The sequence below is a fragment of the Orbicella franksi genome, chromosome 9 (assembly GCF_964199315.1).
Source record: "Orbicella franksi chromosome 9, jaOrbFran1.1, whole genome shotgun sequence".
In the NCBI taxonomy this organism is placed as follows: domain Eukaryota; kingdom Metazoa; phylum Cnidaria; class Anthozoa; order Scleractinia; family Merulinidae; genus Orbicella; species Orbicella franksi.
The window spans coordinates 18,899,205-18,926,559 of record NC_138153.1 but is presented as its reverse complement, the minus strand read 5'-3'; the positions used below and the strand labels follow the sequence as shown (position 1 = coordinate 18,926,559).

At 37.2% G+C, this 27,355-nt stretch overlaps 1 protein-coding gene across 2 annotated transcripts; it reads right to left on the bottom strand.

Moving 5' to 3' along the window:
* Positions 1-1,936: 1,936 nt before the first annotated feature.
* Positions 1,937-27,288, bottom strand: LOC145497740 (uncharacterized). Of its 2 annotated transcripts, XM_081477582.1 has the most exons (32): positions 26,728-27,288; positions 26,121-26,219; positions 24,533-24,571; positions 24,006-24,058; positions 23,795-23,899; positions 23,574-23,663; positions 22,425-22,529; positions 21,506-21,589; positions 13,700-13,811; positions 13,194-13,259; positions 13,000-13,073; positions 11,992-12,078; positions 11,511-11,698; positions 11,218-11,337; positions 10,473-10,543; positions 10,018-10,099; positions 9,129-9,237; positions 8,477-8,539; positions 8,153-8,242; positions 7,904-7,974; positions 7,463-7,516; positions 7,288-7,341; positions 7,051-7,104; positions 6,915-6,968; positions 6,521-6,574; positions 6,387-6,440; positions 6,103-6,153; positions 5,976-6,024; positions 5,760-5,828; positions 5,060-5,167; positions 4,132-4,291; positions 1,937-3,781 (listed from the first exon to the last, which is right to left on the bottom strand). In XM_081477582.1, the coding sequence occupies exons 1-32, from the start codon at positions 26,759-26,761 to the stop codon at positions 3,759-3,761; spliced, it is 2,526 nt and encodes an 841-aa protein (XP_081333708.1). In that variant the 5' UTR covers positions 26,762-27,288; the 3' UTR covers positions 1,937-3,758. The 2 variants fall into 2 exon arrangements, with proteins under 2 accessions (XP_081333708.1, XP_081333710.1); XM_081477584.1 differs by lacking the exons at positions 26,121-26,219; positions 26,728-27,288 and adding an exon at positions 25,554-26,059.
* Positions 27,289-27,355: the final 67 nt, after the last annotated feature.

Genomic DNA, 27,355 nt, shown 5'->3' with positions numbered 1-27,355 from the left:
GACGCTTTGTGAGTTTCACCGCGGACGAGATTGTGCCACAGTGACCTTTAGTCTAGTTGTATCTGCTACATCCTACAAGTTATCACAACAGCAACAATTTAAGAAACCCTCTTCTTTTATATGAGGGAGCGAATTTAAACTATAAAGGTAAACTTAGCTGCCATAACCCTTCAATTATATGTTTTCAGGAAACGAGAGAAAGCGTGACAATGTCGGCGGCGAAAGGTCATATATGCAAATTAGTTCAAATTCTGTTTAATAAACCTTCGACTAAATAATAAACTAGTGACGTTTAACGAATTGCTTTGAACTTGAATACTATTAAATGAAGATCATAGACATAAGTATGTGCTAAAGAACTCCAAGTTATCCATCGGCCGTGAAATATTACAATTGGGAAATACGTGTAAAAGAGAAGCGAAATTCCCGCTTTGTTTACACTGATACGTATGCGGCGATAAAGCAAACCCTGCTGCGGATCACAATTTTCAAAGATACATTTTGTCTACCACAAGAACTCTCACTTATTAGTATCATAAAAAGATGCTCTCTGTGTGCAAAGAAGTACTCGACTCAAAGCTTGTGGACCGTTAATAACTTCATGATTGTGCGGATGGCTGATGCGCTTACGGCTTTTAATGCAGCAAAGTTGCCGAGGATATATTCGAACCTTGTTAATAGACCTTAGATAAACGTGAGAATCCAAATTTCAGAACCAGGCTGAAAACAGACGACGAAATATCGTGTTTAGGCTTCAGGACGTGATACAAAAGTTGCCACACTCGTCTTCGAAATCTCCAATCGAGTACTCAAGATGTTCGAAAAGTATACTGAGCTGTTCTAATCTGTAGCATTCATTTTGGTGAATCTACATTCTTTGGCGCCCTCCAACGTTTATGATGTGTATCTCCTGTCAAGGCTGGACTGAAATTACAAGGTAGGAAACTAGTACGTATCGACAGTATGAAGAATAAACTTAAATGAATCAAGTAAAAACAAGAGAGAATCTTAAGCGCTTCTTGCGTGAATACAACCAGTGACGTCACAAGGTCCTTAAACTCGGTTCCAGAGCCCGGACACAGTTTTGCTCCAAAAAGTCGATTTCAGCAGCTAAAAAGAGCACTTTCCGTTAGGATTTGACAGAAATAAAGTTCACCGTTATTTTAAGCACGTTTGAAACTATAAATTGGGCTAAAAAAAGAGAGTACGAAAATTTCGTTTCAGTGGCACTTTAAAGTGGCTCCCTACAGTTTAACGATCGCACTCGTGCTGAGGACGAGAGCCCAAGTAATCTGCGCGCGCTCGAAGGAAAACGTCTGTGTTTTTCGATATTTTATGACGTCAACACGAGCACAAAAAGCAAAACTGACTGTAAATTTTCTTGCGGTTACTTCGGTGAAATTCCGTAAAATTTGCCAGACTGGTGGTAAATATTTTCCTTTCGTCGGAACTCGTTTTTCAGGGAAATCTGTAACGGCAGTTTTTTCGCAGCGGTAAAAGACTAAAATTTGCAAAAAATCGAAAAAAATGCCAGTACAAGCCCTGCTTTTTTCGTGTTTAAAATTCGTACCCCACAGGATGCAATGTGCTGTGAAAATTTTGGAAGATTTCACCACAGGAAATTCAAGGAAATCACAACAAAGCCATAAAAAAGTTAAAAAAAAACCCATTTGTTTGGGCATTTATAATTCAATACTAAAACCCAAAAAAAGAAAAAAACTAAGTTATTACAACACGGGGTATTCGTCTTTGGTAACCCATCCAAGTATGAACCCCGCCGAACAGGGTTAACTTGGTTGAGCGGATTGTTTTTTCTTCAACGTGAAAAGGTCTAGGATGCATTGCGCCATGCACTTCGTACAAGCTTTACATTAACACAAAATCAGAAGAAAGAAAAACTTCAATTATTTGCAGATATTTCTTTTATAAATCATAATAATTACAAAAGTTAACGATAAATGCTTAAATTTGTTAAGAAATCTTCAAATAATTTATATGTAGTAACAGCACAGAAATGTCGGTATTGTCTTCACTCAAATAAATGATATTTTCAGACAATACAAAGAACAATGGAAAAGTAGTTATCTGTCATTAAAGTGCAACTAACCCCAGAAATGTTTTTTTTCGCTTATATGTCTCCTTGTCTTCTTGACCACCACGGCGAAAAAAATATCGTTGCAGCTATTGTCGATAATTTTCTATGAATTTTCCAATTTCGTAAAATTGGCCTTTGCCATGTTTACGACCGAGGAATAGCGAAGAATGGGACGAGTTGGCCCGTGACGTCATCCAAGGAATAACAATGTTTTGCTTCTGAGAAGAATGTATGCGAACATGCGATAGTATGATTCAAAATCGTTGAAAAAATATCGCGGAATTTTTTTCGCTGGCTAAGGTTATGAGGAAAACTAGTAGATTGAAAAAAAATTGCGTTAACTGCACTTTAACATTTTTCTATCAGCAAAAGCCTCTAACAATACGACGGTATACATTGAAGCTGCTATTCTCCTTTTTATTAGTATGACAATAGGCCCTTTGCAGCTAAGCCATCGCGTGACCTATTTTTCATAAAATTATGGGTTATAACTTAACGAATGCCAGAAATGGAAAAAGTATGTCGAAAATATCAAAATGACCAAGTTTGAGGCCCCAGTCAGTAAAGAAGATTTTATCACGGTCCGAATTTTTAAAAGAATAAGAAGATTCTCCCGCAACATTTTACATACAAATCCTTTAAATTTTCCGAAAATTCAAACAGTCGTATAAACTTACTCTTTAATTCCAGGGGCCTCAAACTTGGCCATTTTAGTATTTTCGACGCGCTCTTTCCATTTCTGGCATTCTTTAAGTTATACTTAGCCCATAATATAAAAATTTTCTGGGAAAAATGTGGTCACGTGACCCCAGCTGCAAAGGGCCTATTCACTGCACAAGTATGAATGAATGCGATAAAACGTATATATGTATTGATTCATTTCTTGCAAACTATTTATAATAAAGTAATCCAAGTTCATATATTTTGATGTTCGTAAAAGGATCCCATTACTAGGTCAGTACTCTCCCAAATAACGTGAATATGGCAACTTTTTCTTTTCTTTCACAGAAGTTATCATTTTTGCATATGGTCTACTTCATTAATTATTGACGCTTTCACACTAGCGACATAATGACATAAGCAGGACGTTATGTCGTTATGTTTGCAGTGTGAACATCCTGACATAATGACATAATAGCAACATAACAGCATGAACATAAAGACATAAGAAAAGAAAAACTGATCTTCCCCTGATGTCTTTATTCACATTACCGAAATAAGCGATTCTGTTAATATGTCACTGTCGCCAGCGTCAACTAGGCCTTATATTTGAAAGTAAAAGGGATTTAGATCACAAAACGTTACAAATGCGAAATGCAGTTGAACCTCTCTATTTCGAACTCTCAGGGGAAACGAGAAATAGTTAAAATAGCCGATAGAAAGTGTCTGAAGGGCAAATCTAACGGGAATGATTTTGAGTTCGAAATAATAGGAAACTGGAAAAACCCGGTTGCAGTTAGCGGGGTCCAACTGCACTGTGAAATCTTCATGATCTTGACGACAAAGCATGCGCTGTCAGCGAGTGCCTGGCTTTCATCGATTGCTGTGAACAATGAGTCGCAGATTAGCAGCTATGGGCATTAGGAATCTTCTTGTATGTAAAAAAATATTTTAATTTTATATGACGATTTTTACAGACTCAGACGAGGGTTGCTAGGTTACGTCAACGTTTGACCGCTCCATTTCCTGCATAAAATGAAAAAGAGAAAAAAGGGTTTTCAAAACTGAACAAAAAACAACAACAACAATAATCACAGGGTACGGCTTTCATGCTCGCTAAACCGTCGTCTATATTCATGCAATGCGCGCGAACTTCGTTGATAACGAACATTTTATCTGCGCACAGTCAACAAGATTAAAAAATTGATGCAATTGGCTCAGACTAAAGAATATTAACCAGTGATTCAAAACTAGGAATGAAGCAATTTCTAAACGTCGTTTCACGAAAGGAGTTGTCTTTGGTACAAGTGACCACAACCTCCCCACCCCTACCCTCCGTGGAGGCGATAAAATGGCGACATTTCAGCAGTACTAACCATTTGAAAGAACTGAAAGAGGCATGTTCTCTTTCTTGTGCTGAGAAAAAGCCTCGGCAGGATTAAATCTTCTCTTTCCTGAAACCTGATCGACTTTTTCTTCCAATTTCTTCATGGCCCTTTTCTGTTTTTCAGCTTGATCTCTGAGCTTCGTTATTTCCTGCGAAAGAAAATTACGATTACGTTGGTTTTTCATTGACTAAAGAAATCACTGCTGAGTGCCATAACCCGTTCATAAAACCGGTGCAACCCGTTCTTCAATCAAAACAACGCTTTTTGTTCAACCAATCAGGAGCAAGAAAAAAAACCAGTCGCAAACGTCGTTGACGCGCATTTTCCAGCGCTTGGCGCCGGTCACGTGTTCTAGTTTCGAGTTCTGATTGGCTTGTTGCGCTTGGTTTGATTGGTCAGAAGTAATAACAGGCGACCGAAGCGTTAATCAATGTATGAGTAATTCACCGAATAAAGATTTTCAAACATTGTTTCCAGAGTGTCATTTCTTCTAATCCTGGGGTATTTAAACGAGATTTGAGCGAACTTAGGTTAGAGCGGTTTTCAGTTGAGTGTCGAAACTAATCAGGCAATTACTTTGGTTTTAGTTTTGCAATGGTTGGAAATTGGCTGAGTAGTCTAATTGGTAAGCAATTGGTTTGGGTTTGGTGTTACGACACTCAGTTGAAAACCGCTCTATTTACCCTATGCTATGGTAGCCTGCGAGCAGGCTCACCTTTGAGTCACACGCGCGAGCGGCGAGGAGCAAAGCGATCCGGCGGGAAAGATGGTATTAAAATAAGGGAAATGAGGGTACAGAGTCGTGAAAGTTTGCGCTTCACCCAGGCTCAATTCACAAACAGAAGATGTCGGTTAAACCAGCAGCCATGTTGTACCTGTATTTGTAACGCATGTGGTCAGCGGATATAATACTTACAGCTTTGAGATTATTATTTTCTTCCTTCAGTTTTACCACGTGATGAATCTTCTGTTTCTTGTTCTGGTGGCCTAGTAACTTGGCATACTGCTGGCCTAGTTTGGCAACCTATGGCAACAGGTAAAAAGAAGACACGGATAAAAGGTTTCGCTTCATTCTTTTAGTATTCAGTCAATAGTCATGAACTGACCGAGTGGTTTTAAAGGGTGCTGGATTTGAAATCTGGAGGTCCCTACTTCAAATCCTCAACCCTACCGCTATCTGGATTTGTTGTTGGTAGCCCCGAGATCAACTCCTCAACCGCGTTGTGTAAATAGCCAACTGCTCAGCCTCCCACCAGTTGGGATTCTTAATAGTTTATGTTCTACTCATTTGCAATATATTTATTTACAGTGTCTCCACTTAGCTCAACAGCGCTTAATACTTTTGACACTGAAATAGTCTAGTTTTTTTAATTCTTATTTTATCAGAGAGGACAAGCGAAACTTCTCAATTTTTCTGTAAAGAGCACTTAGTGGAAGACGAAATCGCTGCTTTGAGTACAGGACAGCACCAACGACATCAATTTCTATTTTTCACAAAATAGCCACAGTGCTCAAATCAACAACCTCTAATCGACGCGAGAAGTAAGACATAAATAGATTCAATTTTCTATAGTTATCATGTGGACAGGGAACGAAGCAATGTTCCTGGGTTTTACCTCATCTTTGACCTGACTGTTTTGACAAAGAAGAGCATTTCTTTCAGCTTCAAATTCGTCTAACTGCTCCTGTAAGGATAGAAAGACGAGTTAAAAACAACGACAGGATTTGAACGCAACCTCGTACCCAAGCGTCTCTCTCCATACTGTCCCTACCCCCGTAGGTACTCAGTAGGCATAAAATCGCTCATAAACATGCAAGACTCGAAAACTGACCTTGAAGGGTTCGATTTTTTCACATAGTTCCTCGTATTTAGTTCGCCACCTGAAAGATAACAATTTTAAAAAGATCACATGGCTCTGCTCTGCTATGAAATTTGACACCTACTCATAGATTACTTACATTTCAATTTCAGCTTTCAGTTCATTCAACTGGCCTTCATTGCTGGTTTTGCTATCGGAGAAAAAAAAAAAAACGAAGATTAAAGTTATTTATTGTGCAAATTTACCGCTAATAAATTCTAACCTTTTTCGGCGGATAAGTTTGTCAATGAATTGATATTACAAAGTTTAAAAGAACGTTTCTTAAGACACACTCGGACTCCAAGAAGTTGGAAATTGTCGCAAGACATTTCATCTTGTACAGAGTCGTATTAAACATTGTAAGGTAGATTTAAAAATTCTAACCTGGATAAATCAGACTTCAGTCTGTTTACTTCTTCCTCTGCGGAGAATAGCTTCCTGAAATGTCACAATGCAAGGAGTTTGTAAAAATACAAAACTGTTATAACAGAATAATGTCAAATGTCAAATAAGTTTACCTTTCCATTTCTCTGTCTCTCTCCTTTATTTTCAGTTCGTGATCGCTTTTAAATCTGCATTACGACAAAAGTTGCAAGATTATGCATTTCAAGATATCTTCTAAGATACAAACATTGGTTCGAAAACAAAAAGAAAACGAAGAAGCAGAAAACCAGAGAAGAAATCACTGGTCAATAAAATACAGTATAAAACCGCGTAAAAGAACCTGGATTTGAAGATCCTGTTAGTCTATGATTCTCCATTCAGACCTCCTTTACATAAGAACCTGTTTAGGCTAACTTGGAAAAATCCAGGTTCTTATACGAGGTTTGTTATAACTGTACTTTTAAAACAACTTTTCGTTGAACTTTGCTAAAGTTCTGTTAGAGAATATATCTTGTGTATAGTACTTACTTCTCAAAATTGATCTCCGTTTGTGATAACTTCTTTTGGGTTTCCACAAGACGTCTTTTGAAGAAAAGAAAACTGAATCATGAAACTTGATAATTCTTTTGTTTCAACTTTGAAAGTAATCAGAATTGGTACCCACCTTCCAAATTCCTCTTTCGATTTAGCAGCTTTATCTTCAAGTGATTTTATTTGCCTGAAACAGAAAAAAATTAAAGCTGAATTTAAACGTGCTAATAATGAGAAATCTATTGTCATGGTTCCCCTTTTTCGCATGTATTCATGTTGTCACAATGTACGACTGCAGTACCTCTGTCGCAGTGTTAGTTACGAGTGGAAACAGGTTCCGATATCAATGAGGAAATGATGACATTCTCACCTATCGAGTTCAACCCTCATTCTTCTTTCTGTATCTTGCTGTTCACATTTTGCTCTAAACAGAAATAAATGACAAATTGCCACTGACGTTGTTGTTGCAGTTAACTGAAGGAATACAGGGAATAACGTATCCTGAATGCCTGGTTCTCAGACGGAAACAAGTTTGAAAGGTTTACCTGTCCATTTCGGCTTTAACCGTTTCCAGTTCTTCATCTTGTTTCTTCTGATTACTAGTGACAATAAGAAAAACATCGCAGAAAGGATTGTACTACAGAAAACTTGTAGAGTGGGCGGTGGCCTTATGCGCTAGCCTCCGGATAGAGCGGTCTGGGTTCGAGCCCCGGCCGGGGTCATTGTGATGTGTAAGGACACATTCCTCTCACACTGCCACTCTCCACCTTGGTGTCTAAATGGGTACCGGCGATTTAATGTCGGGGGTTTACGGCTCACCCTACGACGGAGTAACATGCCAACCAAGGAGAAGTAGAAATATCCCCGGTTTATATGCCGGCGCCTATCGGGTATTACGGTGCAACGCGTTCCCCTTCATGCGGTATCACCGTGTGTTCTTGTGTCTCGAGTTAAAGTGAAAGTATCAATCAATCAATCGTGCAAACCTTAGCCTGAGTTGTAATTCCTGAGATAAAGTTTCTTCTCGTTTTTGCAGATCCATGATTGTATTGTGAGCCTGTAAAAAAGAAGCAGAACATGGTTTGGGATTTGATGCTAGTACAGCGAGTAGTTCCGTTGTGAAAGGCCCATAAGTTATTGATGTAAAACTCAGTTTTCTCAATTTCTTTGCAAGAAGCATGTTTAAGTAAGCACTGAAAAGCTTAACAAGCAAGCCAAGTTACGGTACAGTATACCAGGTCTAGTTCTTTTCTGAGAGAAGCCTTGTTTAATTCCGCTTCTTCCACATGTTTTGTCATCTCTTCTTTAGTAGATTCCACTTCACCCTAAAAAAAAAAGTGCAAAGTTAACTGACGTCTGTAATAAGCAATTCCGGTTGTTTGCAACTGATCTGAAGCCAAGTTTCAAAGAACGTCAAAAAAATATTTTTGGAACTTCAGCTCGCCTTCATGCTACTGAAACCGGGATAAGCTCCGGTGGTATGCGGTACTTTGTACCTTTGAAGAGTTAACTCGACTCGCCTACAGATTATTTATCATAGATGTCAAATTGATTCTCACCTTGGCTGACTCGAAGTCTCGTCGATGCTGGGACACCATATCTCTCATTGAGTCCATCTCAACCTGCAAAGACAACATAGTGATAAATGAGTGTAATATAAGGAAAACCAAATGATGATTGCCGCCACAGTCGAAAGTTTTCAAAATTTGGACTTTTCCCTGATAAAAATAAAATTTCCCCAACCCCGACCAACTAAATACAAAATGTCACATATAGAAGTGGCCTCCTTGCAGCGTTTCTTCCCTTTCCACATAATTGTTCAAGACTGACGAGTTTTCAACAAATTGGCCTTCAATGATATTAAATTAGCGGTGTTACAATTTCAATTTACCACCATCTTTCTTCAAAATGTCAATTTTTCCTGGCTCAAAATTGTTCTCCCTGACTTTTCCCTGACTTTGAAGAATTTTTATCACCCTGACCATTTCCTAACCTCACCCCCTGTCACAACCTTGGGATGAAAGAAGCTGGTTTTGTCGCCAATCCTTGACAGATGACACTATCTTATGGCGGTGTAGAAACAAATCAGCAAAGGATCGAGTCAACAGCATTGCAATAGATAATGAAATACTTGTCTTTTCCAAACAGGATCAAAAGATTGAATAACACTTGTTTATATTTAAAATAATTAAAAAATACCAATCTATAAACCTTTAAACTCTGTATTTGTTCATTAAGTTCATCGCAGTCCTCTTGCATCTGTTCATTTTGTCGTTTGAGGAAAACACACGTGTTCTGTTGCCGATCAGATTCCTGTTGGCTGGACAGCACCAAACATTGTGTCACAATTAGCTTGTGAACAGACTTTATAGTCGAGCATGGGGCGAAGAGAGAGGCAAGTAAAAGTACGGGGAATTGGAAAAGAAAGCTCCACTTCTTTCTCAGCCCTTCCAGTCTCGGCCAGATCCTTCCCGGCCCTTCCTTCCAGCCGGAGCCTGTTTACAGGTTAACCTGTGTACACCACAGGTATCCCAAGGTCATTGTTTGAACATCATTAGATGATATTGCGAAGCCATGGAAACAGATTAAAAGTTTATATGGAAAATTAACGAGCTTAAATAGCAGCAATAAATACGGCAGTCAAGAGAAATACAATAAAAACGCCTTCCCTTAATTCCCTTGTATAACAAATATGTTGTTCGTGTGGGGTTTTAGGCATTTTTAAAGCGATTTCAGCCAGTTTTTGCTAGTACCCCGGAACACCTTAAGTAATGAAAGAAGGAAGTAAGCTCAAGGGGAGGCGGTTTTGTTTGGAAATATTTCTTAATTAACGCATTTCTAAATACGACTTCAGTTGTTCTGCAGTATTGTAGAACAAGTGAACAACGCTCACGAAGTGAGCTTGGGATGCCTGTAATACAGGTACATTTTGATCTCCCTCTCCATATCTTATAAACCATAGTTATTCTACCCATATGCCTGTCAGGCAGATACTGATGGCGCTACGCCATTCTTGCTTTCTGATTTTAAATTTTGCTCTCGGATTTACAATAAAACATAAAATATAAAATTCGCTCATACAAGAAAGGCTATGCTTTACCTTTTCTGGAGAGATTGTCTAGTGACTTCTAGCTCAGCTAAAATCAGATTCTTCTCTTTTTCAGCCTCAGATTGAAAGCAAGCTAAGATAAGGAAAAGAAACAAGATTATTGGAAGAAGAGCCTTGAACTAAATAATGAACACCAAAACGCATTAGATTAGCAATTTCTGAAAACTTCATTAACTTATCGTAGGATACATATGTATATATATTAGGAGCTACATGTATAAATTAGCTACGCATGGCGCATCTTAAAACATGGATACTTTTTCTAAAGTTTGTCTTTTTTTGATGACTTAATCTTCCTCATTTGTAAACATCCTTTGTACTTCTCTACTTTTCAGCGATATTTTGCCTTAGAAAGCTTTATTTCGCGGCTTCCCTCAAGTTTGTAAAGTAGTATGGCGATGGGTGAAGTTGTTCTCAAGGTATTGTGATATGTACGTATCACTCACAGTAGGATTCTTCCAGGTCTTGGTATTTGCCTGTGAGTGATCTCAGATTATCGGTCATCATCTCTTCACACCTACATTGAAGAAAAAGCGTGTAATCAAAGGACAACAGGTGATTTTCTTGCGCTTTTTCCAGCGATGGACAAATTACATCCTATAAAACCGATGTTGCTGAGGCTAAGGCCACTCCTGCCCCAGACATGACAGTCCCCCACCTCCCCCGCTCGAGGGACTTTCATGTGTCAGGGATGCTCTTCGTCTTGCTTAGGGGTGCAAATCATAGACTTAAGTCTCTCTCATGGTGTTCTGGACGAAACGTCACAATCTTTAGCTTCATTTTTAGCTGTCAAGGTATCTTGTAGAGTTACACTTGTAGAAAAAATAAACAAAAGCTGTCATGTCCATTTAAAAGTGGCATCTTTTAGGGGTCAAATAAAGCCTGAGCCACACCCAGATTGTTCTCCTTCAGGGGTTTAATTCAAATTTTCCGATAAGCATCCCTGACCTTTTCACACATTAACTACTCAGGTAACCTCCCCCACGGAAGGGATTTTTCCAAGACCTTCCACCCCACTGGAAATTCCAATTAAGCTTCAGTTGATGATTTTCTTTAAATTTTTTGTTCTTACAGAACCCACCACCCCCCAGGAAATTGCAATCGCTTCTGTGACGAGAGTATGCACATTTTCTGGAACTGCACATTATCAATAAAATTCAGATCATAAATGAGTAAAGTTTTAGTTTATACTTTTGAAGTTCTTTTTGAAGTGATTCCACCTGGTCATTTGCGATAGAAAGGCGCTGTTCATAGTCACTTTCACACTTTTGAAGTCTGCTCTCAAGAGAAAATTTCTCCACCGACAAACATCTAAAATGAAATCACAGGGTATAATTTACATTTAGTAACATACTGTATTTCGACTTCACACCTGAAGACATGTACTTTTAATTAATGCATATATTAACATGATTGATGAAATTAATTTAAATAATAACAATAATAATAATAATAATAATAATAATAATAATAATTTAGTTCACCTTGCTCTTTCTTCTGCAGATTGTTCTTTCTCAATTATCTCAAACAGCTTTGCCTCTAACTCCTGATTCCTGCTTTCCAACCTTCCATTTGTCTCTTGAAGCTGAGCAATTCTAGACTGGGCTTTGCTAAAATTTTCCCTGCTCTGCTTAAGGGAAAACTCCAGTTTTTCTCCAAACTCTTTACTTTTCTTAAACAAAAGGAACAAAAGACTCTCAAAACCTAACCAAGAATGTTTCTCTGTGCTTTATAGACCGTAGAAATGACATTGTAAAATTTCCAAAATTTTCAGTGAAACCATTTCTTCCACTTGTGGTTCCATATGAATTAGGAACATTCTTGGACGTACAAGAGTTTAGATTAGGGAAAACTGTGGTTAATTTGTTAAGGCTGCTTTTCACTCTTCCCAATAAAATGAGTGCCTCAAATTGCCCATGAAATTTAGAGGCCTTGTCATTATCAAAATTATTCAAACAAGTTTACCAGCATCTCTTTGCTCAACATTTCTTCCAGAGCACCTATCTTGCTCTGGCCTTCATTAACAGTTGTCGCCAGTTTGTTACGGATAATCTATAATAACAATTAAACACAATTATTTTAGTAGGTTACATGTGGCTCTTTTTTTTGGTTGAAATCCTAATGTGCAATCATTCAAATGAAAGCCATTGAGAAATAATTCCACGTGGTACTATTTGTGATGCAAGAGGTCAGATAACTGTTATTTTGAATTTGTCAATGAAACCTATTGAAGATGCCAAAGACATTGAGCACGTGTCTGTAAATTGACAGATAAAATCATAAGGGGTAATTGAAGGAGTGAGTGGAAAAAAAAGCCCTAATTGACTCTTGATCTCATGTCAAATTCTCCTTTTTTCATGGAAGAAAGCGAAAAGCAATTTGCTAGGAGAATCTTGCAGTCTATCAGATGCCAGTTAGGGTCTTTTCCCTTCAACTGTTAAATTACATGTAAAAGCTATTGAGAAGTTTACTTTCCTGTGGTGTCATTTGTTTGCTACAAAATAAAGGCTGGATTTTGTTCTTCAGTTTTAATTTTAGAACTCTTGTGAGAGAAAAACAGTGATCAATGAACCCAAACAATATCATTTATTACATGGCTAGCTCCATGAGCAGGCAAGGTGAATCAAATCCTGCCCTGTGATTAGCTATCTGAGCATATAAGATGTGCTATCTTGCCCGCTTGGGATTGAGTGCCATGCCCCATAAGAAAAATTTTCTCCTAAGCTGAGGCAGTTTCATCAAAGTCTATATCGTAAATCTTTTATTGGCCAAGCTTGTTCAGTCAAGATGGTTGAATATTGGCCTCATTCTTTTTTTCTGTGTTTATGGACCTCGACTCCATCTCGGTCCATAAACTTGCGAAAAAAGAACTTGGCCAATATACAGCCATCTCTTGATCTCAAGCTTGGTTAATAACCCAATTATGTAATGTTAAAGAGTCAGATGTTGTTGCACTATTAATACATGACATACCTCTAATGTTTCTTCTGTCTTGTCAAGTTTTGTTCTCAACTCAATGTTCTCTCTTCTCAGTTGTGCCACCAACTCTGAAATGTTGCAATAATTATATTTGTCAATTACAGAAAAGTGAGATCATGTCAGAAATACAGTTCTACCACTTACTAAAACCAGAGTTTGAAATAATAAACCTCCAACTTAAAAATTACCATGAAGAGTTTGGTTTGCTTCTTCCACTTCATCTCTGTTACTTGTCACTTCTGAAACTGTTCTTTCTGTAAACAAACAGACAGAGATGAATCACAAATTTTGCAAAACATCACAAGTTGAAATATCGCCAAAGAACACTCAAAATGAGACGGATCTCTTTAACAAGAAAAATATAGCAACACAGTGAATATTTACAACAATGAGCATATTGATCAAATAAGGGGCCACCAGTAGACATATCAACAGCTATCAGGAGCTCAGAGTGTGGTTCTCTAGACTAAAAGCTATATGAAGGTGCAAATTGAGGTAACAAAAAAATCCTACCAAAGAACAGACATTTCTAAGTATACACTTCCAGGTATTACAAACATGTAATCAGACTGCACTGTACAGTTCAAAATCACATTTTTAGTAACTTTACATCTATCATGTATCCATTAGTTTGATAAAGGTATTTTATTTATAAGACTGTTTGTTAATTATGTTAATTTGTTTATTTACAAACCTAGATAAGATATTCTTTCACTAAGAGCCTTGTTTCTCTCCTGTTCCATCTCAAGATCAGCTCTCGAATTTTCAGCAGCGCAGCTCAGTTCAAAATTAAGACTAGAGATTATCTGTAGTTTGAAAAGAAACTAATTGTGTATTATACATCGATAAAATGATTAGAAAGTAAAGCTGATTGTGAAGGTTGTAAGTAAGAAAAAACACCTTTCATTATTGCTTGTTGTATTTTATCACCAAACAGTCACAAGTCAAGACAAATTTTCCATTTTATTGGGTTGCCAAATAACTTGCAATCTTGTTGACTAGCAAAGGCCCACACAGACACAGGTAAGAGTTACAGAGGTTTGCTAACAGAGACAGTTGTTTTCACAGACAGTTGTAGATCAGTCTTATGTGCAGCTGTATGGCAAGCCGTTTGTAGCAAAATTCAATCCTTGCAATATATGTTTAATCCTTTACATAATGGTTTTATTTAAACATATAAAAAGGCATTCAATCCAATGGCAAATAAAATTTTTGGTTCAATTCAATCTTTTAATTTTCATGATTCAATCCAATACCTGGAATATTGATTCAATCCAATACCTGGAATATTGATTCAATCCAATACCTGAAATATTGATTCAATCCAATTCCTCGAATATTGATTCAATCCAATACCTCGAATATGGATGCAATCCAATACCTCGAATATTGATGCAATCCAATACCTCGAATATTGATTCAATCCAATACCTCGAATAATGATTCAATCCAATACCTCGAATATTGATTCAATCCAATACCTCGAATATTGATGCAATCCAATACCTCGAATATTGATTCAATCCAATACCTCGAATAATGATTCAATCCAATACCTCGAATATTGATTCAATCCAATACCTCGAATATTGATTCAATCCAATACCTCGAATAATGATTCAATCCAATACCTCGAATATTGATTCAATCCAATACCTCGAATAATGATTCAATCCAATACCTCGAATATTGATTCAATCCAATACCTCGAATAATGATTCAATCCAATACCTCGAATATTGATGCAATCCAATACCTCGAATATTGATTCAATCCAATACCTCGAATAATGATTCAATCCAATACCTCGAATATTGATTCAATCCAATACCTCGAATATTGATTCAATCCAATTCCTCGAATATTGATTCAATCCAATACCTCGAATATGGATGCAATCCAATACCTCGAATATTGATGCAATCCAATACCTCGAATATTGATTCAATCCAATACCTCGAATAATGATTCAATCCAATACCTCGAATATTGATTCAATCCAATACCTCGAATATTGATGCAATCCAATACCTCGAATATTGATTCAATCCAATACCTCGAATAATGATTCAATCCAATACCTCGAATATTGATTCAATCCAATACCTCGAATATTGATTCAATCCAATACCTCGAATAATGATTCAATCCAATACCTCGAATATTGATTCAATCCAATACCTCGAATAATGATTCAATCCAATACCTCGAATATTGATTCAATCCAATACCTCGAATATTGATTCAATCCAATACCTCGAATATTGATGCAATCCAATACCTCGAATATTGATTCAATCCAATACCTCGAATAATGATTCAATCCAATACCTCGAATATTGATTCAATCCAATACCTCGAATATTGATTCAATCCAATACCTCGAATAATGATTCAATCCAATACCTCGAATATTGATTCAATCCAATACCTCGAATAATGATTCAATCCAATACCTCGAATATTGATTCAATCCAATACCTCGAATAATGATTCAATCCAATACCTCGAATATTGATGCAATCCAATACCTCGAATATTGATTCAATCCAATACCTCGAATAATGATTCAATCCAATACCTCGAATATTGATTCAATCCAATACCTCGAATATTGATTCAATCCAATTCCTCGAATATTGATTCAATCCAATACCTCGAATATGGATGCAATCCAATACCTCGAATATTGATGCAATCCAATACCTCGAATATTGATTCAATCCAATACCTCGAATAATGATTCAATCCAATACCTCGAATATTGATTCAATCCAATACCTCGAATATTGATGCAATCCAATACCTCGAATATTGATTCAATCCAATACCTCGAATAATGATTCAATCCAATACCTCGAATATTGATTCAATCCAATACCTCGAATATTGATTCAATCCAATACCTCGAATATTGATGCAATCCAATACCTCGAATATTGATTCAATCCAATACCTCGAATAATGATTCAATCCAATACCTCGAATATTGATTCAATCCAATACCTCGAATATTGATTCAATCCAATACCTCGAATAATGATTCAATCCAATACCTCGAATATTGATTCAATCCAATACCTCGAATAATGATTCAATCCAATACCTCGAATATTGATTCAATCCAATACCTCGAATATTGATTCAATCCAATACCTCGAATATTGATGCAATCCAATACCTCGAATATTGATTCAATCCAATACCTCGAATAATGATTCAATCCAATACCTCGAATATTGATTCAATCCAATACCTCGAATATTGATTCAATCCAATACCTCGAATAATGATTCAATCCAATACCTCGAATATTGATTCAATCCAATACCTCGAATAATGATTCAATCCAATACCTCGAATATTGATTCAATCCAATACCTCGAATAATGATTCAATCCAATACCTCGAATATTGATGCAATCCAATACCTCGAATATTGATTCAATCCAATACCTCGAATAATGATTCAATCCAATACCTCGAATATTGATTCAATCCAATACCTCGAATATTGATTCAATCCAATTCCTCGAATATTGATTCAATCCAATACCTCGAATATGGATGCAATCCAATACCTCGAATATTGATGCAATCCAATACCTCGAATATTGATTCAATCCAATACCTCGAATAATGATTCAATCCAATACCTCGAATATTGATTCAATCCAATACCTCGAATATTGATGCAATCCAATACCTCGAATATTGATTCAATCCAATACCTCGAATAATGATTCAATCCAATACCTCGAATATTGATTCAATCCAATACCTCGAATATTGATTCAATCCAATACCTCGAATAATGATTCAATCCAATACCTCGAATATTGATTCAATCCAATACCTCGAATAATGATTCAATCCAATACCTCGAATATTGATTCAATCCAATACCTCGAATAATGATTCAATCCAATACCTCGAATATTGATGCAATCCAATACCTCGAATATTGATTCAATCCAATACCTCGAATAATGATTCAATCCAATACCTCGAATATTGATTCAATCCAATACCTCGAATAATGATTCAATCCAATACCTCGAATATTGATGCAATCCAATACCTCGAATATTGATTCAATCCAATACCTCGAATAATGATTCAATCCAATACCTCGAATATTGATGCAATCCACCTCGAATATTGATGCAATCTTCCTGGGCCGAGCGCGGCCAACAGGAACGAGAGTAACTGAGCACTAGAGAGCACAGAAAACATGGCGGGCGAAGGAGAACTAGATTTAGAAGTCGAGTTTCCTAAGTTTCTTGCAGATGTCTTGGATAAAACGGAAATAATTTTTGAGAATTTTGACTCAGAAGTTGCAGAAGCGCACGCCGAAGTTCTTGATCAAACCATTAGTCTGCTTAGGTAAATGAGGCATTGCTACAACCGAGACACAAGGGACACGGAGAATTTAGATTCCATTACTGTCGCTTTTGTAGATGTAAGTTAACCAATTTTTATGTGACGAACATATTTGTTTATTAAAAGCTGTGTGTGCTAGCTTTTTGTGGCAAATTGTGCTACCACATTGGTCTTTGGTATTGTGCCTATTTATTGCTGTCCAATCATTACTGGCACACTAAACTTTGAACTGTAAACAAAATTTTTGCAGTGCTATGTACACAGTCAAACATTTTTCTCACAAAAACTGTTTGTGTAAACCTGGCTTTATGTTATTTTTGAAATAAGAACCTTTACATTTTACAAGACAGCAATCATTGAACATTGGGATGTGTTTTAAGTTTTTCAATGTTGTTGTCTCATGTTTTGCATTATTTAACCCACCTGTGGTACTTCTTTCCTAAAAACGATGTTTTTATTGATATTCTATGACGAACATTGCACCAATTTGTTGTGAATATTATCGGGTACCCAGGGCTCAAGGCTAACACTACTGCCAACTAGCCACACATTTCAGTTTTGAATAGAGGATTTTGCACTTTCGCTAGCCATTTTGACAATCATGATGGAATGGAGTACTGGTCTACTGGATGAAAACAAAATTGAGGATTATCCTGACAAAGTAAACCTGAAGAGAATAGAAACTAATGAAAACTGGGAAACTATGAGTGGATTTCATGGAAATAATTGCCTTAATAAGCACATGATAAATATTTAACTATTAAACGGAGATAAAAGAAAATGGTACCACTGATAGAAGTACATCAGAGATTGAACATAAGCATATTCAAGAAAAGCAGGATTCGTGTTTGTGGGAGTGAAATTTTCTTAGTGATTATTATTAACATTTTAGATGCAACAAGAAATGTCCAAGATTGACCACTCTCATAAAAAAGTCAGTGAAACTGTGTATTAAAAAGGCTGGCTGGTGCAAAGTTAGTTTTGGCTAGTGACATGAGACCTGTTAGTAGCCATTATGCCATTGCACCAAGAATTTAGTCTTGTGTCCTGGGTACTTTTGAAAATAAGATAACAAATTAACCTTGCAACATTTTAACATCTGTTTTCATAAGCACCTGAAAAATCTACAAGGCAGAGTAGTGCACATGGCAGTTCTAAGATGCCCTGATTTCTCTTCAGTTTAGTTGTGTTGCTAGACGTTAGGCATTCTGTAATTCAAGCAGTTTCTGAGTTTTGTATATCAATGAAAAGAAAGATGAGAAAATAATTTACTTGATACAGGTTGAAGTTTTCTGTTGTGAATTGAGTTGCAAAAATACTTTAGTGGGGCCATAATCTCCTTTACCCAGCCCACACACATGTAGTATTATGCAATTGTCAGTTGCCCAAGTTTAACTGTCACAAGTTCTAGAGCCTCTTGGAAGATGTCTACTCCCATTTGACTTGATTCTTTTAAGGGATCTAACCTTTCCAATACAAATGACTGCACTGAATCATGTTGTCCCAGGTCAATTTCTTCAACATTGTTATCACTGTCCAATGGAGTTGGACCATCAGGATCATCACCATAGTATTCAAAATCATATGACTTTTCATTTGAAAGGGGGTTTTCAAGCTGCATCATATGATAAGCCACATTTGGTATGGCAACCAGTTTTTTTTCTGTTCTTACATTTTGGTGGCTGAAAGCTTCAGTGAACTGGCAAAGAGCTTGGCTTATCCTTGGTTGAAAAACTAAGTTTAAGGTGAAAAGATGCACTGAATTATCAGTGTCCAGGATGCCTGACAATTCAATGCTATAAAAAGTGTAAAAGTACAAGTGGGAAGCACAACGGAAAACATCCCTCCACAATCTTTCAGTTTGTTGGTTGTGTTGATGGCCCAGCAGTGAAGCTGCCCCTCTCCTCTCTTCTAACCTACACTGTTGTATCGCACACACCAACATTTTCAACACCATGATATACTCGTACTCTGAAAGGCCAAAATTCTCCGTCTCTCTTAACAGCATCCAGAAACAATTCTGCTTTATTGTTGGCACTACATTTCAAAAACGTTATTCTCCGAGAAAATCCGTCTATACAGCCGTGAATTAGTATTTTCCATCGGATCAGAGAGTGATGTCCATCCAGATGCCAAAGCGAATTTACGCATCCCATCTCAAGACAGTATTTTGGGGATCTAATTTTGTTAACCTTTCTCTTATTCTTCTCCGTTGAACCCATAACCCAATGGACTTAAAGAAACCTGCAATGAAGTTATATCCAGTAGCACTCGTGTGGTTAGAAATGTACTCTTGACTGATTTTGGTTCCTTATCAGCTAAGCTGTCAAAACCCCTCACATCTTCTAAGCCATACCGCCCGGGGGCGGCATTGCCTATATGGTCTATATAGGTATGTGACGCTCTGAAGGGTATGGTTTTCAAGCAGTTTACTCTAGGATAGGGTATATAAATCAGAGTGTTTGGGTCTAGAATAGGGTATAATTTTTCACAAAACTGACTAGTTGGTTGAAGATTTTATCTAGACTAGGGAAACCAGGAATCGTCACTCAAAAATATAAAAAAATCAAATCGGCAAGTTTAAATTTATGCAAATCAGCCTCAACAGTGTCGATAGATGGGGGGATTTGGGGAGTTTAGTCTAGTATAGGGTAGCAAAATTCAGCTGACCTAGCTCTGGTATAAGCTAAGGGTTCCAGGGTCCCAGCGGCACATCCCCACCCAGAAATTCCCAAAGTACCCCCCCCCCCCGGGCCATACCGTGTGTCACTCTTCTGTGAATTGTCCATCTCGAAACTCTGTTATCGTTGTCCAGACGAATCCTAGTCCTCAAAGTTTCTCAAGCACCTCAACAGGAATTTTAAGAAATGGTCTTCCATGCTTTCCTCTTTTTTCGCTTTCTATCATAATGGATTCCGCAGTAAAAATTGACGGAGTAATTGCTTTGCGACGCAACACACTGAGCACATCGACAAAAGCGACAGCAATGGAATCTAAATTTTCGTTGTCCCTTGTGTCTCGGTTGTAGCAATGCCTCATTTACCTAAGCAGACTAATGGTTTGATCAAGAACTTCGGCGTGCGCCTCTGCAACTTCTGAGTCAAAATTCTCAAAAATTATTTCCGTTTTATCCAAGACATCTGCAAGAAACTTAGGAAACTCGACTTCTAAATCTAGTTCTCCTTCGCCCGCCATGTTTTCTGTGCTCTCTAGTGCTCAGTTACTCTCGTTCCTGTTGGCCGCGCTCGGCCCAGGAAGATTGCATCAATATTCGAGGTGGATTGCATCAATATTCGAGGTATTGGATTGAATCATTATTCGAGGTATTGGATTGAATCAATATTCGAGGTATTGGATTGCATCAATATTCGAGGTATTGGATTGCATCCATATTCGAGGTATTGGATTGAATCAATATTTGAGGAATTGGATTGAATCAATATTTCAGGTATTGGATTGAATCAATATTCCAGGTATTGGATTGAATCAATATTTCAAGTATTGGATTGAATCAATATTCCAGGTATTGGATTGAATCATGAAAATTAAAAGATTGAATTGAACCAAAAATTTTATTTGCCATTGGATTGAATGCCTTTTTATATGTTTAAATAAAACCATTATTTAAAGGATTAAACATATATTGCAAGGATTGAATTTTGCTACAAACTGCTTGCCATACAGCTGCATTTAAAGTACATGTACAGTATCTATTTAGAAACAACAAGAATGACCTGTACTGACACACTGTACATAAAATTTCAGTGCTGAATGGTCAAATCAATCAAGGTCCTGCCAAAAGAATTTAGCGACCTTAGGCAGATTTAGGGGTGAGCATGAACATCCAAATGTTTGAATTTTCTGCAGAGAAGGAGAAAGACAAGGGGTGGGAGGTGTAGAAAAGATCATACCAAACTTAAACCCAAGACTTCCTATTAAATAGTCCTCCTTAGCGTAAGGCAAGGTATAGCTAATATGTAGTGACTAATGTTAATATTTTAGAACAAAGCTTATTGTAATGTTCCCAGTTCAGTTACTACATAAAAACAAGACAGTCGTCTTTGACTGGAGAGATTTGAATGACTGGCTGAATAGTTCCAGTGTACATGTAACTCACCCCTTCCTTTTCTTGCAGCAGCACTTTGACTGTTTTGAGCTCCCCTTCTAGTGTTTCAAGTTTATCATTGGTTGTTGCATTTATCTGTAATGTGATTAAGATTATTTTGTAAATAAATATAACTAGAAGCTGATCATTTGAGTGGAAATCATAGTTAAATATTCAGCAAATTAGTAAAAATAACAAACACATATTAAGTACTGTAATACATAAATAAATGCATAATTCTGACAAAAATATCATGTAACATTACTATTAAACAATTAGATTATGAGCTTGAGATTTCTATTGCATGATATGCGCCCTCACCAACTATCACATGATAGAAATCTCAAGCTCATAATCTAATCGTTTTAGTATAAATCTACTAGTCGGTAAAAACTTTCTCTAACATGTAAATCCTCTTCTCAGACACTTTGAAAAAGTGAAGAAGTGGCTGCCAGTTAGTTAACAAGTGCATGCTGCTGTGCTACTCAGTATCTAAATGTTATGTATGTATCTACTAAACAATTAGATTATGAGCTCGAGATTTCTATCGCGTGATTGTTGACGAGGGCGCAGCCCGAGTCAACTATTATGCATAGAAATTGAGAGTGAATAATCTAATAATTGTTTTAGTATAAAGCTACTAGTCATTCAAAACTTTATCTAAATCCTCTTCACAGACAATTCGAAAATGCCAAGAAGCGGCTGTCATTTCGTTAACAAGTGCACACTGCTACGCTACTCACTATCTATCACAGAATAGATAGTGAGTAGCATAGCCAATCAGAGAACAGCATTTGTGATAGAATGCTAGTAGATTTATACTAAAACAGAATAGATGTTGAGTAATGTGGCAAATCAGAGAACGGCATTCATGATAGAATGCTAGTAGATCTTATATACTAAGTGGAGTTAGAAACTTAAGTGCACTAACTTGTACTTTGTCCATTAGCAGACCATTTTCTTGTTTCAAGCCTTGGATTTCTTTTTGAAGATCAGTGATGGAAGATTCGTGGCTTACTTTTTCTTGTAACAATGACTTTTAAGAGGGCAAAATAAATATGGATAAATTAAAACATTTCAAAACAATCTCAGTGATGCTGACACTACACTGTATTAAAGTGTCTATATGGCCAACAGGGTTTTTGTGGTTTTGGTATCTCTATAACATCTAAAATGTATTCAAACCAAAAAAAATTAATTCTGGTGCTTTTTTGCCATGAAATCAAGCTTTAAATTTCCTGCTTCAACCACGCCCAATGAAGTTGACCGCGTAATGAAAGATTGATGATGAATGGCATCATTTCAGGAACATCTCAAAGCTTCACGTTTTTATTTTGCTTAATTGACAACCGCATTGTTTCACCAACTTCAGTTTGTTTGCTTTTTATCGCCGAAACTCCTAACCACTACTGAAACAACAGTGACCTGAACTAGCAGGATTTGGCAATTCCTGACTTGACGTCATGACCCATTCAGAAACCCAGACTCTTTTTTTTGCACGTGACTCACGGTCAACTTCATTGGGCGTGGCTGCAGCGGAAACTTTAAGGTTAGATCTTTGGGCGTTAAAATGTCGGAATCCGATTTTTTTCTTGGAATACCGTTTTACACATTATAGAGATACCAAAACAGCAAAAAACCCTGTTGGTTGTACAGACACTTTAACTCAAGTAACAAGTACTACTGAAAAATACAGCTGTCCGTTGCACAAGTGTTCAACTTTGTACTGCACAGCTCTATGTGATACTGTAACATAGAAGGAAGAGTAAAATTTAAAAAGGATGAAAGCAATTAGTTAATAGTAAGCATTTTGTATTATTATATCTACAGTTTTCAACCTATAAACTAAAAGTTAGAAAACATTCCCACATGGTGACTGTTCCATCACTATGGCAAAAATTTTATATCATTCTATTTATCAGTTGGCATTGCATTCCTGATGTCAGGCTAAGGCAACAGAAAACACAAAACATTTTGAGCCTAAACAGTACTTTGAATTACATGTAGCCCTAGAAGCCAAAAGCTACATCAAAGGGTTTAGCATATCCAATAAAATATTGGTAGGAATTGACGTGCATACCTGGAATTTGTTTTCCATGTCATTGAGTTCCTGCTGTGTCAGGCACAGTCTGTTCTCAAGTTCTGCTCTCTCTGCCAAGAGCTTTGACACCTAGTGTAGTCAGTAAACAAAAGTCAACCTAAACTGGTCTGGATTCTTATTAAGTCAAGACATAGGAACATAACTTTTCAAAATTAAGCAGTTAGTGCTGTTTTATCTCTGAAAAATCAAAATTTGCTTACCTCATTTTCCACATCAGGGTTAATCTTACTGGTACTTCCTTTCATATCAGGAGTTGATGATGAAATATTTCTTGTCTTTCGAAATGGAAGAGGAGTGGTGAATTGCTACAATTCAGATGAGAAAAGGAAACTTTAATTATTTATCTCTCTTATAGAGGTGAATTTTTTTACAGTGATAAACCTTATGACAAGTTATCGAGTTTACACTTACAAAGTCACCGCATTTGCTGTCATTGCGACTTGATGTGCTGCAGGCACTCATATCTGTGAATAAACATCAAGAAAAATGAAATGGTTCATTATTTATAAAAGGCAAAGAATGTGTTGTAGGTGATTTTTACCCTCAATACAATTTATATTTTCTTCTATTTTATATTCATTTGATTATCATCAGAAGCATATACAGGGTAACCCCAACATATCCATCAGGCCAAGCAACCCATCTTACCAAAGGCTATTCCAGTTTCTATATAGCATCACGCATTGGTAGCTAGGAGGATTCCCCCTCCCCCCTCCTGGATAGGATGTCTCTCTCCTGTGTGGAGAGGGGCACTGTGAGAGCAGAGGGTCTCATCCAAGAACACAACAAATAACCCCAGCCAAGGCTCTGATCACTTGATGTGAAGTCCAATGTGCTGATTGTATGACCACCATACCTCTGAATGTATATTTCTTCTGATCAGTGCTTTATTCTGAAAATGAAATTAATACAGTACATGCTAATAATATTGTCCTTACCAAGTAGACTAACATTATTTCCAGGACCAGGACCAGAGTCTGAAACACAAATAAACAATAATTATCACAAATCATACAGATTTAGTTTATTTAGTCATGTTATTACCCTAAATATACATGACATGTGCTTGCCCCCCAATCCTGGATCAGAGCACTGAGAAAAAATGGTCATGTGAAAAATTGTCACTATAATTTGGCTTGTAGCTCAATCGTCCAGAAAGATCAAGATTGCTGACAGAGGGTCTTACAGTGAAGTATTGCAGGTTGTCTGCTGCAGCCATAAGTGAAAACATTGCAAAGAGGTTGAGCTAACTTTCTCTGCAATTAAGTGATATCCTTAAATTGTATTGTATCAGACACTACCAGGGGTTTTGGGTATCTGGTATCTGAAGCTGTAAAATAATATTCAGGTATGTGATAGTTTTTGTCACAATTCGGGTATAAAGTATCTACACAAAAATTGGTATCCCTCCATCTCCATCTCTATCTCCCCTAGCCAGGCCTGAAGTAAAACTTTGATTTGCACCTGGAGCAGGGTTACATGTACTTCTTAGTATTAGGCTAATGTGGACATGGGTCCCATTTTCACGACAGGATTGACTATAATGGGGTTGCATTTTCAATATAGTTACTAGAATGGGGCTGCATTTTTACAGGATTTTGGTGGTATGAAAATTCTGGCAGGAAATGATTTGAAAATGGGAAGATTCAAGTCAGGGTGAAAAAGTTGTTACCGTCCTACATTTAATTATAAAATTGTGTCACTTTATTTTAGGATGAACAAGTTAAAAGGCATTATAAAGCAGATGCACAATATGTAGTATTTCTGCGGTGTTGAATTCAATTCAACAACTTAAATTTGACAGAAATTTGACGTCTGAATCGGCTGCAGCACTTCTACGACACGTTCAACTGGTTTTGTCACATCATCCAACAGAAATGCGACACTGATTCAAACGTCAAATTTCTGCCATGTCGAATCTATTACATGCATTATGTTTATGTTAATAAATGTATTGACCATGCATAAATGTGGTCCCGCCAAAGGCAAAGAAGAAACTTGGCCATTCTTGTCCCAAGGCAACCTGAGCATATTGCAACACATACTGCTACAACCTGAGCCTTCTCCTTCTCATTCCATTGGTGGATAATAATTAAGTCCTTCGTTGCTCAGGATCTTCGCCCGCCATATCAAATACTCTATGTTTACTAAAAACATTTTCCGCTGACTGACATACCCGACAGTATTAATTCTGAATAAAGTTAGACACAAGTAAAACATCTGCATCGACAGTCGCATTTCTGTCGCACTTAACTGAATTGAGTTAGACACGGCAGGAATGCGACCTATGAACCAGGCCTAAGTTAACCTTGTGAAAATTATATTTTTCCAAAAGTGACTGGGATGGAGTCTACAATTGGCCACAGAATGGCCTATAATGGGGGTAGGAGCTTTGAGAGGCCAGTGGCACATACCCAGCAAAAGTTGACCCAAATGTACACACCTACTCCGGGAGATACTTGCATTATATTTTGCATGTTTTAGCTGCCTTTCAGCTACAGGCACAGTTAACTCTTTTACACTCACCCTTTAATTCAGCAAATCGTTTTCCCTTGCCAAAGCCAGGTGCAAGGCCTTGTTTACGATTCTTGACATCATACAAGCCAACAGGAGGTGCCTGGGGAACTGTACAATGAAAATATTTCCGAGATTCTTTGCTTTATCTTTCCGTGAAGATTAAGTTTCATAGGTGATATATGCTTCTGGTTTCATAAGCTCCTGAAGTAACCCAATCATTGCAAACTCATGCTACTGATCTAAATTAAATTACTTAATACGTGTGCTCTTTGATTTAGCTTTGAGTTTAACCTGCCTTTATCTTGCAAGGCCACAATGTGTTACCTCTTAGCTGTTTCTAGAAGCTCAAATGATCATGATTTCCAATTAATATTTAAACAAAGATATCATAGCGGGTGCCACCACGCGTTTCATTCATTCAGCGAAAGCACGAGAACTTTGTATGCGCTTCAAGTCTTTTGCATGGATTTGTAGTTCAAGGATTCAGCATATTTTCGTAAATAGGGGGACAGTGGTCGTGTAAAGCTCACATGCATTTGCTGGCAAATGGTGCAGCACAACTGGAATCCTCGCAACTTCAAACAATCGAGGTAAGCTTATCTTGAAAATTACTTACCTGACTCTTGAAATCTCTTAGATTTCAGAAACATGTTTTCAAATAAAAACGACGTCTCCTTGGACCAAAAAGAATGTAGAAAATGTGCGGCCTTCGAATTTCTTTTGATAAATATCGATTGAAATGTACTCGTTGTTCGTTGAGCTGAGTAGCAGCGTTTTAAAAATCAACCAATCACAAGAAACGATATATCGTTTGCCTCGATTTCGCGATGACTTGACAATGATATTTTTCCCGCGAGATTTTGAACAGATTTGTTGCTAAAGCAGCTACGAAATTCTAAAGGATACTAAAGAACCGATACTCCGTTGAGTTGACTGTGTTGTTTTCTGAACGCTTGTATCTCACAGTAGCCTACAATGGGATTTGGGCCATTTGGGGTTCTGGGAGAACAGCATTTCCCTCCCGACCTAAAACTACATCGATGATAGAACTGCTCAAGTTTCCTCCTTAGCTAAAACATCACTAAAAGTAAGGAAGCATACCAGTTGATTATCCAATTTTAATTTTTTTTTCGTAAAATTTCAAAATATAGCTACGGTGTACCGCCGAAATTCGAACTGCTCAGTCATCTCGGAAGCAACCAATAAAACGTCATAATATTACCATGTGATTCTTACTGACCAAT

Bases quoted from the DNA above. Each gene is read 5' to 3' on its own strand.
- LOC145497740 (XM_081477582.1), bottom strand. From the start codon at position 26,761: ATGTTTCTGAAATCTAAGAGATTTCAAGAGTCAG. The intron at 21,590-22,424 runs GTTAGTGCACTT...ATCACATTACAG, and splicing joins TGCTAATGGACAAAGTACAA to ATAAATGCAACAACCAATGA. The intron at 13,260-13,699 runs GTTTGTAAATAA...GTTTGTTTACAG, and splicing joins TGAAAGAATATCTTATCTAG to AAAGAACAGTTTCAGAAGTG.